The 18706-nt window shown below is 40.9% G+C and overlaps 1 protein-coding gene across 1 annotated transcript; it reads left to right on the plus strand.

The window, feature by feature from the left end:
• Window positions 1–1377: 1377 nt before the first annotated feature.
• Window positions 1378–18509, plus strand: CHMP5 (charged multivesicular body protein 5). The gene is made up of 8 exons (XM_075826796.1): window positions 1378–1596; window positions 4440–4544; window positions 10410–10456; window positions 11294–11387; window positions 16256–16327; window positions 17159–17267; window positions 17369–17481; window positions 17747–18509. Exons 1-8 carry the CDS (start codon window positions 1528–1530, stop codon window positions 17795–17797), a joined length of 660 nt encoding a protein of 219 aa, XP_075682911.1. The 5' UTR covers window positions 1378–1527; the 3' UTR covers window positions 17798–18509.
• The last annotated feature ends 197 nt before the right edge of the window (window positions 18510–18706 follow it).

Consider the following 18706-nt stretch of genomic DNA (forward strand, 5'->3'; position numbering starts at 1 on the left):
AAACAGGGTGATATATTTTGGGGTGTGTTTCTTCATTCTCATGGTCGCTTTACACAGAAATCGGTCTTCAAAGTGATACTTTTATGAAAAAAGTGTTTTTTGTTGTTTTTTTTCACCTGCTAGGCATTTAATTTAGCAAAAAACTGTGGGGTCAAAGTACGCACTACACCCCTAGATAAATACCTTAAAGGGTCTAGTTTTCTAAATGGGGTCGTTTATGGGGAGATTCTATCGCTCTGGTAGCTCAAAACCTCTCCAAATATACAGTAGGGCCTAAAACATTTTCAAGCAAAATATGAGTCCTGAAAGCCTCCGGGTGCTCCCTCCCTTTCGGGCCCTGTCGGGTGTCCAAGCAATGTATTAGGGTCACAATGGGGGCATTTTTGAAAACAGGAGAAACAGGGTGATATATTTTGGGGTGTGTTTCTTCATTCTCATGGTCACTTTACACAGAAATCGGTCTTCAAAGTGATACTTTTATGAAAAAAGTGAGATTATATTTTTTTACGCCTGCTTACAACACCTAATAAATACCTTAAGGGGTGTAGTTTTCAAAATGGTGTCACTTGTGTGGGTTTCCACCATTCTGACACCTATGAGCCTCTGAAAACCTGGCTTGGTGCAGGAAAACAAAATGTACTACAAAATTTATAAAATGATTACTAAACTTGTAAGTCTTCCAAATTGCTGAAAAAATATTTTTTTTTTTCAAAAGTGCTGCCAAAATAGAGTAAAGAGATGGAAATATATATTTAATTAAAAAAATTGTACTGTATATATGTACATATGTGACATATTGCAGTTAAAAATAAGGAAAAATGATAATTTTTACAAAATTTCTTCAATTTCTCTATTTTTTAATTAATTTCCGCAAATCGTATCAGTCTACTTTTACCACTAAAATAAAGTACAACATGTGACGAAAAAACAATGTCAGAATTACTTGGATATTCAAAACTTTTACAGAGTTATTCTCTGATAAAGTCAGACATACCAGATTTGACAAATCTGGCTTGGTCATTAAGGTACAAACATGCCCGGTCATTAAGGAGTTAACCTTGGTGGCATTTTTTTCCAAATTGTATCAAACTGTGGCGTTTTTCTCAGCCTTGGACTCCTATTTTGACAAAAGTTGTGGATTTTTTTATGCATTTCTTATTATCCTCACATTTTCTAATACCACTCATGTGCAGTGAACTGTTTTTTTTTTTGTATGATAATAGTGTATTTGTATGAGGTGAGAGCGGATTTACACAGAGGTAAACACATGATAACACGAGGTACTGGCTCTACCAAAATGGCGCCTGTATGGGAGGAAGGTAAATCATACAGGTTTCCCTCTAGAGTTCTGTGAAGCGGACTGAAAGGCGGGGCAGCTCAATGACAAGGCCGGGCTACATGACGTCACGGGGCCGGCAATACTCAGGCTAGTTTAGCTGCTGTTTCCGGGGTCGGTGTCAGATCGGTAGTGACGGACCAGAAGGCGTCTCTCTACAGTGATCGTACCCCGTCTAGTCACCGCACAAAATGAACAGGATCTTCGGAAAGTCGAAGCCGAAAGGGCCCCCGCCAAACCTGACAGACTGTATCGGAAGTGTAAGTGACGGGATAACCAGACACAATGGAGACGGGGAGGGGAGACACAGCCGCATAATAAACCCTTATAGCTCCCGGCAGAATAGCAGTGTTCTGTGACAACGCTGGCGGAGGGTAACAGTACCCCCTTCCTCCGCCGTTGTGTCCACCATAACAATGCCAGTTTCATGCCCATGTTATGAAGCGGGGGCGGGGACGCTGCTCGTCACTATCACGGGTTATTAGTCACGTGTGACAGTAAACACTTCCTGATTGTCCGGTTTTCCAGGTGAAGAGGGCCCTATAGGCAGGACGATGACGTCACGTGCCTGTCACCTGATCAGCGTCTTACCACTGAATCATTCTGCTCTATGCTTGTGGCTGCTTACCAATGTGACCACCCAGCTTAAAAAATTGTCTTGTAATCGACAATGGATCTACTGACCCCCCCCCCCCCCATTAATATTCCCTTCTAATCTTCCATAGGGTGGCCATCTCTAATATTTATTATTGGGATGCAGGTCTGGAAGGGGCATTGAGTGCTGCCATATCTGTCACCATGGAAACCATTGTTCTAATTACTTCATATATTCTTCTTGTGGTTTCCCTTACATGTAAATGATCTCCAGTGTCGCTGTTTAGAGGTCTTCCTATCCATAGCTGCTTCTGACTTCCCTATGACATGTCAAAAGTTATGCGAAATATCATTGACCCTTCAACATCCCGTTATGTACCACAAGAGATTTTTTTTTTTGAGCTGTCACTTAGACATTGGGGATCTGCTAGTGGAAACCGATCAGTCCTGGCCATCAGTGGACGAGTCGTCATCCGTGCACGTTCAAACATGGTGGAATTCCACAAGGGGATATATTTAGTGTCAATGCAGACGGACAGCTTATTCATGCCTTCTTCTCTATTAATGGCTGGTCCTGGGACCAGGACTCGTGTCACGAAATGTGGGGTCCCAATCAGGCCCATGTCTAAGACCAGACACAAACATTGGATCGCTGCTGGCCGACCGCTATCGCCCGTGACCTCCGCATAAAAGTGCATGCTTGGCTTGGCACGTATGTTTATTTTAATGTGAAGAGGAGAATATGCTGTTGCCTGACCCTTTTGGCCGCAACTAATCTCCTGCGGGGAAAAAAAGGGCCGCCATGTTGAATACAAACTCCCTGATCCTTCATTCTCCCTGACATTTGCTGTGGGGGGAAGACAGAAGTCCTACACGGTCAATCGTAATGTGTATTGCCAGCTTAATGGACCGGCTCCTTTAAATGTTACTTTCGTTTTCCCTTCATGTGTAGATTAGTATATATTGACGTGTCACGCGTGAGCAGAATTTTTATTTGCGTTTCTAAACATTTTCCACATACTTTATGAAAGATTAAAAGGTTTATTTCAAATTTTCTGTTAGTTATAGAGTGCCCACCAAAAGTTCCGGAACACCCTCATAACTTTTGAATGGCTCGAGGTAGAGGGTTGAAATTTGGTTGGATTTAATGGGGTCATAATATCTACCAGTTAATGCCCCCAAAAAAAGACCCTACCCCCTTAGGTGTGGTGGGGTGGGCAAGAGTTGCAAAATCTTAAATGGCACGGGGGGGGGTCGAGTGGGGGCTTATTTGAAAGCTCTTTTCAATAGGAAAACAATGCCGCAATCGATCGAGAGAGGATTTTTTTTCGCTAAGATATTTAACTCTTAAAGTTATCATCTGCATTATCGGCTACTGCCGGTGTTGGCATTACCCAAAATGTACCGCGCGGGTAAAATCCTAAATGTGTGTGAGCTTGGGAATGTCACATCAAGGTGACTTTAAATTGCGTATTACAATCGGCCTCGGCGATACAAAATGGACCTTGTCTACGATTGTAACGTGATTTCATGTGTACACATTTCGGTAGTCGCTTGTTGTGCTCCACTCGAGACAGATGTATGAGGATTATCATGTACCGTGAGCAGAACATTATAGTTCATATCTAGTATACAACACTGGCATTGTATTAATTATTTCGACAACACCATTTTGTTAGAGGGGTCCCCCGATATTAAAGGGGTTATGTGGGGGCCAAGATTTATTAGTTTAGTATGTGAGTACACTCGCTAATATACATTCCGGTCCCCTGTTGCGCTGATTCCGGGACATTTATAGACTTTTTTTTATAGCGCTTCCGGGGGATCAGAAGTCTAGTTCCATATGACTCTTCGTCACGTGACCGACCCCGTGTGCTATGTAATCGATGTACTACTGCTCCAGCATGTACATATAGTTCAGCGGGATCAGTCACCGGACGAAGAGTCTTATCGTCATCAAAGAAGAATGTGCAACTGGACTTCCGGTCCACCGGCAGCGCTATCAATATCTATGAAAATCTCAGAATCAGTGCGACGGGGGACCGGAATGTATATTAGCGAGTGTAGTCACATACTGCGGTGAGTACACTGCTAATCATTTTTGGTCCCTGCATAACCCCTTTAAGCTGATCAGTGTGTTCTGCTGCTGTGGCCCCCTGCATTCATCTGTACTTGTAATTGGTGTAACATGGCAGTAGCCTGCATTACATGGTGACCAAGGAATTGTCCAGGTGACCGGTCCTCCAGAGGAAAGAGCGCTCTTTGTAGTCACTCTCTGCTCTCGCGAATAGACTGGTTTCCTCCTAATGGCATTTGAGAAAGGTTTGTCTAAATCAGTCAACTCCTTGAAAGGGTGAAGCGCAAAAAGAATCTCTCCGTAAAGGAGTATGAATACCTTATACATCTAAATATCTATTTGGCGCTTCCTACAAGCTGATAGTCACTTGAGCATACCACATGCTTTTTTTACGTTATTTCTTGATCAAGTCTATATTGTTTCTTCTTAAAGGTTGACAACAGAGCAGAGTCAATTGACAAAAAAATTGCCCGGCTTGATGCTGAACTTGTTAAATATAAAGACCAGATGAAGAAAATGAAGGAAGGCCCCTCCAAGGTAAGAACTCCCCGTCCACCTCATATAAATGTGCTACGTCCGTGTTCAGGAATATCACAAGTTTAGTTCACTTGGGAAGATGGAAAGAATGTGCAAGTCCATATAGTTCAGTCTTTTAGCACTGAAAGACTACAATTCCCGTCAGGTTTTTTTTACCCTCTTTATTCCTGTTTCTCCACTAACCACCCATAATCTAGCGGGCAGAGGCAGCCGCAAAGGAGAACAGCTTCCTCCCTGTGTATTGGCTTGTGATTCTATGACATCGCAGAAGTTAGTTCAGTATCTAAGCCAGCCCCTTCAGCTACGTCACAGAATTACTCACTGACACAGGGAGGGGGAGGAAGTTCACTGCTGGATATGGCTTTGACGATACCTCACAGAATTCAGGAAAATTACACAACTTCCAGGCCCGCGTGACCGCTGCTGAAATCGGGCGATCTGTGGACTTTAAAAATGAAAGTGTATTAGTAAGTGCCTTCATTTGACATTTTAGGATCAAACAGCAGGGAGTTTTGTGATCGCGGTTTATATTTGACAGCAATTATTATTACGCAGAGATTGTCCGCAGTCATACCAGTCTCTGTCCCCAATGGGGCTTAAGGTCCTCTTACACAGCCCGTTCTGGGCCATGTAAACGAGCACCGATCAATGAGACAGCCTGTTGATCGGCGCTCGTTTGCGCCTGTCACACGGAGCTATGGCTAGGGACGAGCGGTCGTTACTCCAATCGCTCGTCCCCATACATTATGCTGTCGGCAGTGCATCTCTCTGTTTACACAACAAGATCTGCTGCTGACAACAATTATATTTACCTTTTTTAAAACTAAACGACCAGCAGATGATCGAGCATTTGCTTGTTCATCTGCTGATCTGCCCTGTTTACACAGGGAAATTATCGGCAACAAGTGTTCTATGAATGATCATTTGCCCGATAATTGGCCTGTGAAACTACATTGTAAAGGCCCTTTTACAATGTTTGAAACACACATACAATAGGACTAGTTTCATAGAAGTGAATTAACCCCTTCCAGTCTACCCTATGTAAACCTGCTAACCTGTGGGCCATAATAAAAAAAAAAAATGAAAAGAATAATAAAGCTAGTAAAATGTAAAATGAGAAAACGGGGAAAAAAAGTTAAATAAAAATAGAAAAAATACCTCCAAAAAATGCACACCTCTCTGAAGTCACACGCACCAGTATTAGACATTCTGCATGACACAAATACATATTGCATGGGCGTCCGGTATTAAAACGCTCATGTCACACAGAATGTGCATTACCCCTAACCACCAATTTTTAGCTGTTCTACCCGCGGCCCTGCGTCGAAAGCTAAGGGAGGAAGATACACTAAAATAGGGTGTGTGTTCTGGGCACTACAGCTACGCCATTAGATACACCAATTGCCATATTTGGAATCGCTATGCACTGGAGATTAGGGTTGTCACGATACCAGAATTTGGACTTCGATACCGATACTTTGTGTAGTATTGTGATTTTCGATACCCAAACGATATTTTTATTACTGTTGTAAAAGTAAAAAAAAAGTTCAATTTTCTGATGTGAGGCGCGTGCTTTGATGAATTTTGAATGTGCCTCACATGAATAGTAATTAACCCCATCATGTTTCTCAGTCATAATGGACAACATTGGGTTAATGTTTGAGGTACATGATGGGGTTAAATTCATCACACCTTGTGCCTTATATTAATAAGTGAAAAGTTTTTATTTTATTATTTTATAGCGTACACATCATAAATGGCGCAAAAATTTTGTTGTGCAGGTTATTACATCCGCGCCAATACCGTACCATCTGTGTATGTTTAATGTATTGAAACTTATTTTAATGTTTATTGTAAAAAATGTGTATGCTTTTTATTTAACATTACTTTGTTTTACTTTTAAACTTTAATGTAGTGGCTTATATCTATATGCCAATACATTAGCCTGTGTACGGATAGTACACAGGCAGTGGTTAGGACATACCTAAGTATTCCCTAACAGAAAATATGGTAAGACAGCCCTGGGGTCCTTCAATGGACCCTGGGCTGTCTGCCCATATATGGTATGTCCCTCAATCGACTCAATCGTGTCACGGGGATTGCCTGTGACGCGATCCAAGGGGCATCTCCCTTTGCATTTTCCCCTTGAATGCTGCAGTCCGCTTTGATCGCAGCATTCAGGGGAATAGCGGCGGAGATGAGCGGTTTCTTTGATCTCTGCCGTTAGAGCGGGGCTGCGGCTGTGTAATAGTCATTACCCCGCTCCCGTGTCCTGACAAGTGCACGTGCGGTCAGCATGAGGTGATACGGCCGTCGCTGCACTAATGAGCGCAGGCACTGAACACAACATGGGGGTGTTTTGCAGTGCGCCCGCCATGTTCTGTCTTCAGTGCCGGCAATCATTAGTGCAGCGCCGGCCGCATCACATCATCCTGACAGCGCGCACTTGTTAGGACTTGGGAGTGGGGCAATGACTATCACAGACGCAGCCCTGTTCTCATACATTCACGTGTTACAATGCTAAGCTGTGCGGCCGCACAGCTTCGTATCGAAATACATGAAATAACGGTATCGAACCGTTTGGGGTGCACGGTATTGAAACTGTATCAGTTTCGATGCATCGTGCATCCCTACTGGAGATTAGAGGATTAATTCTCAGGGTAAATATTATTCATTGAACGAACTGCCTTAAAACAGACCATTTCTCTCTACTTAAGACCTACAAAAGGTATTGATATTGGCTCAATTTTTAATAATTAGAAAGCCCTATGTGTCCTGCAAAAAAATGTTAAGGTAGACTAAGAAATAAAAAAAAAAAATGCAGTCTCGAAATTTTGCTTCATGCTCTAAGGCTCAAAATATCCCCGATCTTTATAAAAGGTTTAACCTATCAGTAGGTTCTTTTATGGTATATGAGGAAACAAGCAGAACATACACACCCCCCCCCCCCCCCCCATGCAAATGTTGCCTAAGGGCCTCAAACAGATCGTGCTTTATGTTTTAATAGACACAGACAGTATGGACGTAGAGAGGGGCAATTGTCTGGATAGCGGCATTATCTAAATATTACCTGTGAATTCAGGACCTTTTTAATATGAAACTAATGTGGATAGCAGCCTAAGCTCTATCTCAAGGCTCTTCCTCATAGGTCAGCTGCTCCCCCACTCATGACTCTCTCTATAGGAAGCATAGCAGATTACTAAGCCTTATCTGGTGAAAGCTGAAGTGATCTTCTATTCCCTGCATCACAGGCAGAACATACCATTCTGCTGAGTAAGTAGGTGTGTTGTGTGGGTCAGGTTTCCGATATTGGAACACTTATAATGTACAGTTTTGATCAGCTGGTTTATAGTGAAGTCATGTGACTAAGAACTGGACTGATGTCATTAACTGGTTGTTTGGGTTATTGACAATACAATGTATCCAACCTTTCTTCTCAGCTGCTTGACAGAAATAGGCTGTGACTAAGGCCGGATTCACATGAGCGTTGCAAAAGGTCCATGTGTCAGCAGCATATGATGCGTGGCTGCTCTATTTTCGCGCAGCCGCCATCATTATGACACTGTTTGTAAACAAAAAAGCACGTGGTGCTTTTCTGTTTTCATTCATAGTTTTGACTACTGTAGCGCGCATCACACGGAAGTGCGTCCGTGTGCGGTGCGCGGTTTTCACGCACCCATTGACTTCAATGGGTGCGTGATGTGTGAAAAATGGGCAACTATAGGACATGTCGTGAGTTTACGCAGCGGACAGATGCTGCGTGAAAATCACGGACTGTCTGAACGGCCCCATTGACTAACACAGATCCGTGCGACGCGCGTGGAAAATCACGCGCGTAGCACGGACGTATTATACGCTCGTCTGAATAAGCCCTAAGGGTGATGATACACATTAGAGGAAAGCTGACCAAAACCACCAATTCCGGTAGGATCAGACGACTAGTGTGTGTGGCGGTGTCCCGACCCTCCCTTGAGACATGTCCGATCCTTTGTTCCCGCAGGATCCCCCCCCCTCCCCCACCCTTGGCCTGCATGTGTACGGGGGGGGTGGGTGGAGAATAGCTGTCGGCTAAACCTGCATTCGGCCTACAGCTATTGAAGGTGTATGGGCACCTAAACTGTCACGGGTCTGTTTCAATATATTGATTATTTTGTATTAACCTGTTGTCTACTTTGACTGGAGAGAAGCTGGCCACCGTTTTCACAATGTACAGTTCAAATTTTAAGGGGAAATGGTTTTTGTTTTTGCTAGTTTTTTCACTCCTGAAGTGCTGTTAGTTAATGTGTAGGTGTGTTTTTTTTTTGGTTGTTTATTTCCTTCTCCATGGTTTAAAATGATTACTTTAAAGTTAAAGGGGTTGCCCGGTTTCAGCAAATTGAATGTTTTTTGTTTTAGGAAAATTGAAAAAGGAGAACCTCCTATTTTATTATTTATATATTTTTAATTTATTAAAATGACAATTCTTGCCCTGGTGTGCACCACCAATGTAAGTCATAGAAATTGTAGGTATGGGAAAAGAAGGAAAATAGGGCAAGAGTAATCAGTGTTGTCGCCTTCAATTATAGTTTGTGTTGATACCGACAGTTCTAGGAAAAGGAATGTACAGTGCAATGTCCCCTTAAGTTCCACTGACAAGACTATTCTATTTATTTTTATTTATGTTTTATTTTTACTTAGATGTTTCTTATATTATTGTTAATATTTTTGTTATTTTTATTTATGTTTCAAATCCCATTGATTAAAAAGACCGTCCTGTATGAATGGCTACATCCATCTCAATGGGGAAAATTCTAGAGTAAGCTAGATTTAGGTAGCTTTAGTATTTGAACGCGCTCACGGTTGCCTGAATTAAACATCAGTCCATAAAGGGATCAATGGGATTTGAAACTTAATAATATTAAATAATAAAAATAACAATACAAATATTAACAATAATATAAGAAACATCGAAGTAAAAATTAAAAATAAATAGAATCGTCTTGTCAGTGCAACTTAAGGGGACATCATTGCACTGTACATTCCTTTTCCTATAACTGTCGGTATCAACAAACTATAATTGAAGGCGACAACACTGATTACTCTTGCCCGATTTGCCTTTTCCCATACCTACAATTTCTATGTTTTGTTTTATAATTAGGCAATATAATTTTCCAATACACTTTCACTATCCACTTCCCACGTCTTGAAGATTTTTGCTTGCTGTTATTTAGTAGGGACTCTCATTGTTAACTTCCAGCGGATGCATTTCTGTTCATGGTCTGGTCATGGGATTGACACACAGGTGCAGGTCTTGTTACAGGGTCATGGAATGGACACACAGGTGTACTACTAAGTACAATTACAGTATGTGTATCAGAGCTTTTAACGAGCCATGCACCTGTGTGTCCATCACATGACCATGGACAGGATTTTTATCCACTGGAAGTAATTAATAAATGTTCCTACTGAATAACAAGCAGAGATCTTGAAAGCCGCGAGGAATTAATACAGAAAGTACATTCAAAATTTTTATAATTTGTAACTATACAAAAAAATAACATTAAGTTGCTAAAATTGGACAACCCATTTAACCTTCTATTTCCAGTCTGTGAGACTCCCATTGAAGCTCCCGTGTAGACTTTCGGTCCACATCGGACACGCTGTATGATTTGGAGAGTCGGGGTGCGGGTCAAGTGGTATAACCAAAGGAACGTAGCTGATAATTTAGATTTACAGATGGCTTTCTTTTATAATTAACTGCACCGCTATTTACCGGATGCTCATTACAACTGAACTAAACCATAACAATGTAATACTATAGTTGTGATGTATAGTTAGGAGATTCCAAATGTGTACATGCGGCTAAAACGTTCTGTTCCTTTTCAGAACATGGTCAAGCAAAAAGCCATGCGAGTTTTGAAGCAGAAAAGAATGTAAGTAGAGATATGTGATTTGTATAAATGACACCGCTTGTATACTATTAGGGTAATGCAAATATGGAAATCAAATGATGGCAGCCTGTAGCTGTCAGCGCATCACAACCGCCTTTCTAGTCATCCCAATTAATTTAAACGACGCCTTGTCCTGCAAATAACAAGCCATCAGATGTCTTTATCGGGGGGAAATGTCTGTGGCAGTGGGATTGCTTAGAATTGCAGACTTTCACCTTTAATATTTTATTGTCGGAGACTCCGACGCAAATGTGAACATAGCCTTCTATTATTTGTATTGTTTTAACCTAATCCGTATTAAAACTGGCAAGTCCCCAATTGGGTTTAGTTATAGTGCATGTTAAAATAGGGGCTGAATGTTTGAGGAGCCAGTACCACGCAGTAAATCCTTCAGTGAGGTCAGGTTCCAGGGGGTTTGAAGTGATGACTCTCAGGTTTATTCAATAAAGGGTGTATTTCTTACATAGACATTTATTCTATACTTATGGAAAATACCATAAATGTCTGATAGATGTGGGTCCCATCTCTGTGATCCGCACCGATCTCCACATTGGAGATCGCCGTCCCGCCTGGTGAGGGGGCTACCGCATGCTCTATTGTTTCCGTAACTCCCATAGAAGTGAGTGGAGGCCATCTCGCCATTCGTTCTACGCCTGGGTTCAGCGACCGCCTCACCAGGTGGGATGGGATCGTTATGGAGATAGGTGTTGGTCCTAGATCCAGTAGATGTGCCGTAAATGTCTGAGTTAGCAAAAGTTATCCTTGTATATTCTGCTGCATCTATCAAAGTTTTCCTAAATGTATGAATATATGTTTCAGGTATGAACAGCAAAAAGATAATCTAAATCAGCAATCCTTCAACATGGAGCAAGCCAATTACACCATTCAAACGCTAAAAGACACAAAAACAACGGTAGGCAATTGGTGTTTAAATATAGTTTCCACACAAGTGCAGTTGAAGCTAATGGATTACAAAAGTATACTGGCATTAGCCGCTTATGGACTACTTAGAAGAATAATCTGGTACGTCCCTCTTTTGCTGTAATGATAGCGTGCAGTTGAACTGATGTCCCAGCGTGATTTGAGAACCTCTCAGGAAACAACCACTAAGGGTACTAGTTGGGTTCTTGCTCCCAATTGTCTTGACCATCCCCCTCTTTTCATGTGGTTGGCTTTTGGATGAATATTTGTACACTAAGGGTATGTTCACACGAGGGCGTCCGTAACGGCTGAAATTACGGGGATGTTTCCACCTGAAAACATCCCCGTAATTTCAGCCGTAACGGCATGTGCAGGCGCTTGAACGCCGCGTCCATTACGGACGTAATTGGCGCTGCTATTCATTGGGGTCAATGAATAACGGCTCCAATTACGGCCAAAGAAGTGACAGGTCACTTCTTTGACGCGGGCGTCTATTTATGCGCCGTCATTTGACAGCGGCGCGTAAATATACGCCTCGTGTGAACAGACAAACGTCTGCCCATTGCTTTCAATGGGCAGATGTTTGTCAACGCTATTGAGGCACTATTTTCGGACGTAATTCGGGGCAAAAACTTCCGAATTACGTCCGTAATTAGTGCGTGTGAACATACCCTAAGGGTATGTTCACACGGCTAACAAAAAACGGCTGAAGATACGGAGCTGTTTTCAAGGGAAACAGCCTCTGATTTATAGGCATTGCAACTTGCGTTTTTTACATCAGTTTTTGGAGCTGTTTTTCTATTGAGTCAATGAAAAACTGCTCAAGAAGTGACATGCACTTCTTCTTTTTACGAGGCGTTTTTTTTATGCGGCTGTTTTTTAAAAAAAACAAAAAACTCCCTGTGGGAACGGAATGCTGTTTTTCCCATTGAAATCAATGGGCAGATGTTTGTAGGCGTTCAGCCCCCGCATTTTTAGCCGTTTTTCGGGGCGTTTATGGCCCGAAAAACAGCTGAAAATAGCCAGTGTGAACAAACCCTTAGGGCATGTTCACACGGAGCAAAAAAACAAACTTCTTTGTAAACGTGTCAAAAAGGCTAGGATTTCTTGTGAAGCGCTTTTTAAAATACAGGCTTCTTTTACGCGTTTTCTGCGTGCATTTTGTGCTCCTTTTTTGGTGCGCAATCAGGACTCCCTTTGACTATGACTTGTAGAACACGCCAAATGTTCCCAAAGAATTGATCTGACCTCTTTTTTTACACTACACGTTTTTTTAAATACACTTGCTTAACGAACGCGTTGTGTGTATACTAACTGCGCTTTCCCATTGATTTGTGTTTCTTGACCTGTATTTCAGAGCGTAAAACGTGACAAAGTACACGTCAAATACACACCGTGTGAACAGGGCCTTAATAGGGAGATATACACTACACTTTAACAATGTGACAAGCAATCAAAGGGAACGTGTATTTTTTTTGCACATTTTTTTATATGCTTATATTGCTTTTTCATTTGTATTTATATTGATTTTGGACAATTTTAACATGGCACTATGTCCTTTATGAAACCATGTTGTTAGCTGTGTGTGTTTGTATTCATCAGTTGTAAATGGGGCTAGAAGATTAATTACATTTCGATTAATTCACCAGAAGATTCTGTTTCTGATCAGAATTGCAAAATCGCTTTTATTTTGCATTAATATGGCAAGCGCTGCGCCACACTAGTCCCTGTTCCTACTGGCCCCTCCCCAGCAGTGTTCTGATGCTGGCAGTTACGTAATGCGTCATTAGGCAGATCAGCGGCAGTGGCGTGGTAGTTAGGAGGAGGCGGCCTAGCAGCTTTTTCCGCCTCCAGTCCCTGTGGCCCATGCTGTAATTAGGGCCCGCCCCACCACTCAAGTTGTCAATGAGTGTGGATTCAGGAGGAGGCAGCTCAACTATTTTATCAGCCTCCAGTTAAAACCGCCTGCACGGTTATTAAGGCCAGTCGCAGCCCGTATATTTACAAGTGCCACCAGAATTTTTGCAGCAGTCAGCATTTGTGACCACCGCGACAGCTTTCTATATACTTATTACTCTTGTCCTAGGCCACCAGAGCGGAACCGCTGAGCAACTTCGGATGTATACTTAGAAGTTTTGTCACCACATTATAAGTGCCCTATCTCCTACATAATCTGATTGGCGCTGTAATGTAGATAACATTGGTATTGATTTTGAAAAACGATCATTTTTAAGCACGTTATAAACCATTTTATGTTTATGCTAATTTGTTTCTTAATCGACAACTGGGCGTGTTTTTACCTTTTTACCAACTGGGTGTTGTAAATAGAAGTGTATGAGGCTGACCAATCAGCGTCATACACTTCTCTCCATTCATTTCCATCTGTACTCCCAGCACAGCATGTGCTGTCACATACACCCACAGTAACTTTACCGAAGTGTCTGGAGAGTGAATAGACATTGCCTCCAGCCATGATGCGGTCTATTCACACTCCCGACACTTCGGTAATGTTTCTGTGGGACTTAATTACAGCACAGCGTGATCTTGCGAGATCACGCTGTGAATTACAGCACAGATCACGAGATCACTCTGTGCTGTGTAAGTCCACAAAAAAACTTTACCGAAGTGTCGGGAGTCTGAATAGACCTCACATCCTGCCTGGAGGCGATGTCTTCACTCTCAAGACACTGGTAAAGTTAATGTGGGAGTATGTGACAGCACAACTAAAAATGAATGAAGAGAAGTGTATGACGCAGATTAGTCAGTGTCATACACTTGTATTTACAACACCCAGTTGGTAAAAAGGTAAAAAAATCCCAGTTTATTAAACGAATTAGCATAAATCTAAAATTGTTCATAACTTGCTCAAAAATGATTGTTTTTCAAAATAGAAAACACTTCTCCATTCCAGCGCCGATCAGATTATGTAGGTGATAGGGTACTTATAATCTGGTGACAGAGCTGCTTTAAGCTGGTCCCACTTTTACAGCTCAGGACAAGGGTAGTATAATTATTTACCCCCCAGCTCACACATGTTCAAGGGCAAGCCTGTGCAGGTAAATACAATCTATTGTTCCCTGCTATCAGCCATTTCAGATTATATTAACCTATTTTACATTCAAACTCTCCCTAGCCTATTGTTCAAGGGAGAGGTTGACAAGTGTTCTTCAATGGGTTGAGCGAGAAAAAGGTCAGTAACGTCCCCTCCCACACCCTCTAGGATAAACGCTGCCGCCGGTCAGGCCACAATCTAGTGTAAACACTGCCGATGGTCCGTTGAGTCTAGTGTAAATGGTAGACTAATGCTAATTTTTATTTAAAAATTTTCAAACTTAGTGGCCAAAGACGCCCAAGTCCTTTTTTTTTTTTTTATTATTTTAAGCCTGGAGTTCTGAACAGTTTAGCAAGATATATAGTGTCAGTGCTCCTTGGTCATAGAGAATCAGGGACTGCCCAACGGGGATAAAACAAATGTATTCCTGCACAGTCTAGCCCTACCAATATTTATGGGGGCTAGTCTGTGTGCAAAAATATATTTCTTGTCCAAAGGGAGCCATGGATCGCTATGTAACTGATAATGGTGTATTATGGACTAATCTCTATGCACTTCTAGCAAGTTACTGCAAATGCGTAGAGATCAGGCCTTCTATATCCCTTATAGACACTAATAGCGCTCATATATCTATACACGTACCATTTATTATGCTGTATAAGGATCCGGTTCAGTAAAGTGACATACACATTCTATAAATAATCGGTACGTATAATAATATTAAGGAATTGCTGCGCATGCAATTCCGTTATGTAAAATTGGTTTCAATAAAGTAATATACACGTGTTATTGACCTTTTTTTTTTTTTTTTTTGCATAAGGGAATTGCATGAATGTACAGCAATTCATAAAAGTATATCTGTCATGTCTCTTATAAAACGTTGCCCTACATTTCCTTAATGTGGCTGCCTCCGGCTCAGATGCTCCGTGTACAGTTCAGTGATCTGGCGCCGGGAGGAGTCCGATATATTCTGTGCGTTCTTCAAACTACTACCACCAGCTATTAACAGTTTCTTCTCTAGTCAGTCGTAGCTGAGTGGCGAGACGAGGAAACATGCATCAAGTATATCAGACTTGTACTTATTCAGCTCACTGAACTTAATAAAAAAAAAATGAAAATTGAGACTAAAATAGAGAATCGCCCATAAGCTTGAAAAAATATCTAGATTTTATTTTTAGACTATATTGCTCAGCCCTACTGAAGTGGTTGTCTGGTTTGAAGCTAGATTATAGGGATGTATAGAATACAGGACTCAAATCAACCACCAGTCGCTCTTTTCAGAGTGCTTGAATAGCCTTTGTTTACTATCAGGGACAGCGCTTATACAGGTGGGAGTGTCCAATAGCCTAACATCCATAGGGCGGACACTAAGGAGGATAAATGCCATTCTGCCTGAGAGCTAACTGAACGATAGGGCATACTTGTTTCATAGATTTAGTATCAAGTATTGCAATACTTATATTTTTCAGTCTGGTACGTCCTGATTTACCTAACAGTATTCAACAGACCACCAACATCAGGGTGTTTTTTGTTTTGTTTTTTCACATTTTATTTATAATTTAATAAAAGTTACATTTTAAGAGGGACTTTCCCTGCCATTAGTAAATCAGAAATTATTTACAAATGGGAAATGTATTTTTTTTCCACATCTAGTTAGTTTAACTGCCAGAAATGTGTTGTGTTTTTTTTGCTGATGGGTCTTGGATGAGTACCTCACATCTTGACGATGCTGTTTGCAGTCGCCTATACAGTCAAAGAAAAAAATAAATGTATGACTGTTTTTTTGTATTTTTATTTTGCAACTTCAGGTGGAAGCAATGAAAATTGGTGCAAAGGAAATGAAGAAAGCATACAAGCAAGTCAAAATTGATCAGATTGAGGTAAATATAAATATATATACACCAGTTTTCTTTCTTTATAATGCATTTCCCTCCTCATGGAATTTAGGAACCGATTTAAGCAATGATTTTCTACATAGAAAAGAAGATGCAGCCTCCGTAATTTCCTGTTGGATACTAAACCCGGTTTCTGCGCTGGTCATATTTACCTACATACAACTATAGATTGAATACAACTTTGTAGCAGACATTTCAGGCTGGAGAAAAGCTCCTATATCGTCACTCAATGGGATTAATGACAAAGTCCAGGACAACATGATCACACGTCTCCTAGTTATGAGAACATCCCAAAATATTTCCGTACAGAAATGTATTCCATACTTATGAACGGGTTTATTTCTGAAGCATCTGGATGTATTTCCACAAGCTCCATTCTGATGAATTAGACAGTTGCCGAAATTTCATCAACAAATCTGCTGCGTCTACAGGATTGGATTTCCGACATGATCCATTTTAACCCACTCTCCCTATTAAAATAAACATAAATGTTTGGCTGATCTGAGCTTGCACGTTTACGTTGGAGTCAGCAGGAGATGGGGTTAGCCTAATGAGTATTTGACCTCCAGCCATGTTATACTGTATTTATAACCGGCTCTAGGTTCAGCACTCGGAGGACGCATGATTGCGCCATTATAGAGACGCTGCCACTTCATTCTAGCGATTGGTAGGGGTCACATCGGACAGACCTTCACTGATCAGATATTGATCGCCTTTCCATATGTCAATGTCTCAGGTTAAAATGTAACCTTTAGTTTAATGTTTTCTTGCAAGACAAATTTATGTTTTGTGTTTAATAACAATGTACCTTTACAGGATTTACAAGATCAGTTAGAAGATATGATGGAGAATGCAAATGATATCCAGGAATCACTGAGCCGTAGTTACGGGACACCTGAAATTGATGAAGATGATCTTGAAGCTGGTAAGGAATCATGTGCCTATTAATTTTTAGGACAACTACACATTTTCTGTTTGTCCCCCACCTCCGGGGGAACAGTTTAACGGTTTTGTTTCTAATTCCAGAGCTGGATGCATTGGGAGATGAATTCTTGGCAGATGAGGACAGCTCCTACTTGGATGAAGCAGCCTCAGCCCCTTCAATTCCTGAAGGGGTTCCAAGCGACTCGAAAAATAAGGTAACAGACCGCTGTTTACTTAAAGGGATTGTATGAAATTAGAAAAAAAAAAAACTACTTTTATCTTCAAAACAGCACTTTTTTTCTTTCCTCATACAACCCCTGTAATTATGTTTTTAGAAACAAAGTAGATGTGTAAAAAAATATATTTGACAGTTATCTGGGTGTGTGAAAGAGAAACATTACTATACTGTACGTGCTGTGAAGACAAATGGTAGATCAGGGGAATATTTTACTGACTTCTTTGTTTTCCATTTTTCCACAGGACGGCGTGTTGGTAGATGAATTTGGACTGCCACAGATCCCTGCGACATAATTGTGCACCATGTTACAAACTGCTGAAGTAAACAAATTCATCTTTTTTTTCTTTTTTTTGAAATTTATCTAACAGTTACTTTTTTTTGTAACAGAACAAAAATCGAGAACTTTGTTTTCATATTTTAACTTTTGCTAAAGTCACTACATCCCCATTCATGGGGAAAAAATATTTAATGTACTTTTGTGACTTGCGAGCAGGTGTCCACAGCCCCAATGAAGAGCGGAGCCGGTGCTACCATCGCTTCACATGGGCGTGGAACAGGCATAATTGACACAACTTGTTTTTTGTATAAAAACATCTGACTGGGAGACCTGAAGAGAAGAGATTTCATACAACCTCCAATATGTGCTAGTTTTGGGGGAAAAAAAGCATCTCTACTGTCTAAACAAGCAACGATTTCCTATAAACCCATTCTAATTCTGTCCAGGTCACGTAACTGTAATGTTAAATGTTTCATTAACAGAAAAGATTGTGGATTATACAGTCCATGAAACCTCAATCCTTGTTGCATCCAGAATAGTGTCATACTTCATTTACAGCTTCATAACCATAGTTTAACAACTCTTAAACTGCTGTTGTGTGTGTGTATATATTTTTTCTCATAATTATTTTTTTTTTTAATTAATAGTCATGGTTACAAGAGGATTAAAATCCAAATATTGCTTGTTTTAAGTACATTAATAAACAAAGAGTATGATTGCTGTTAAAATTATTTTGTCTGCTCTCTTTGTAGTCAAATGCAGGTGTGAACAGAGCATATAGTGGGCAAATAAGAGCATCAAACCGTGTTCGTGAAAATAAAAAAACATGCAGTACCCAAATAGTGCAATATGAGCAGCGCCAATGTTCAGATAACAGCTCTAATTATTGTTTAGATAATGCCATACAGTGTGCGAATAACTGTGT

The sequence above is a fragment of the Rhinoderma darwinii genome, chromosome 5 (genome assembly GCF_050947455.1).
Source record: "Rhinoderma darwinii isolate aRhiDar2 chromosome 5, aRhiDar2.hap1, whole genome shotgun sequence".
NCBI classification, from domain to species: Eukaryota; Metazoa; Chordata; class Amphibia; order Anura; family Rhinodermatidae; genus Rhinoderma; species Rhinoderma darwinii.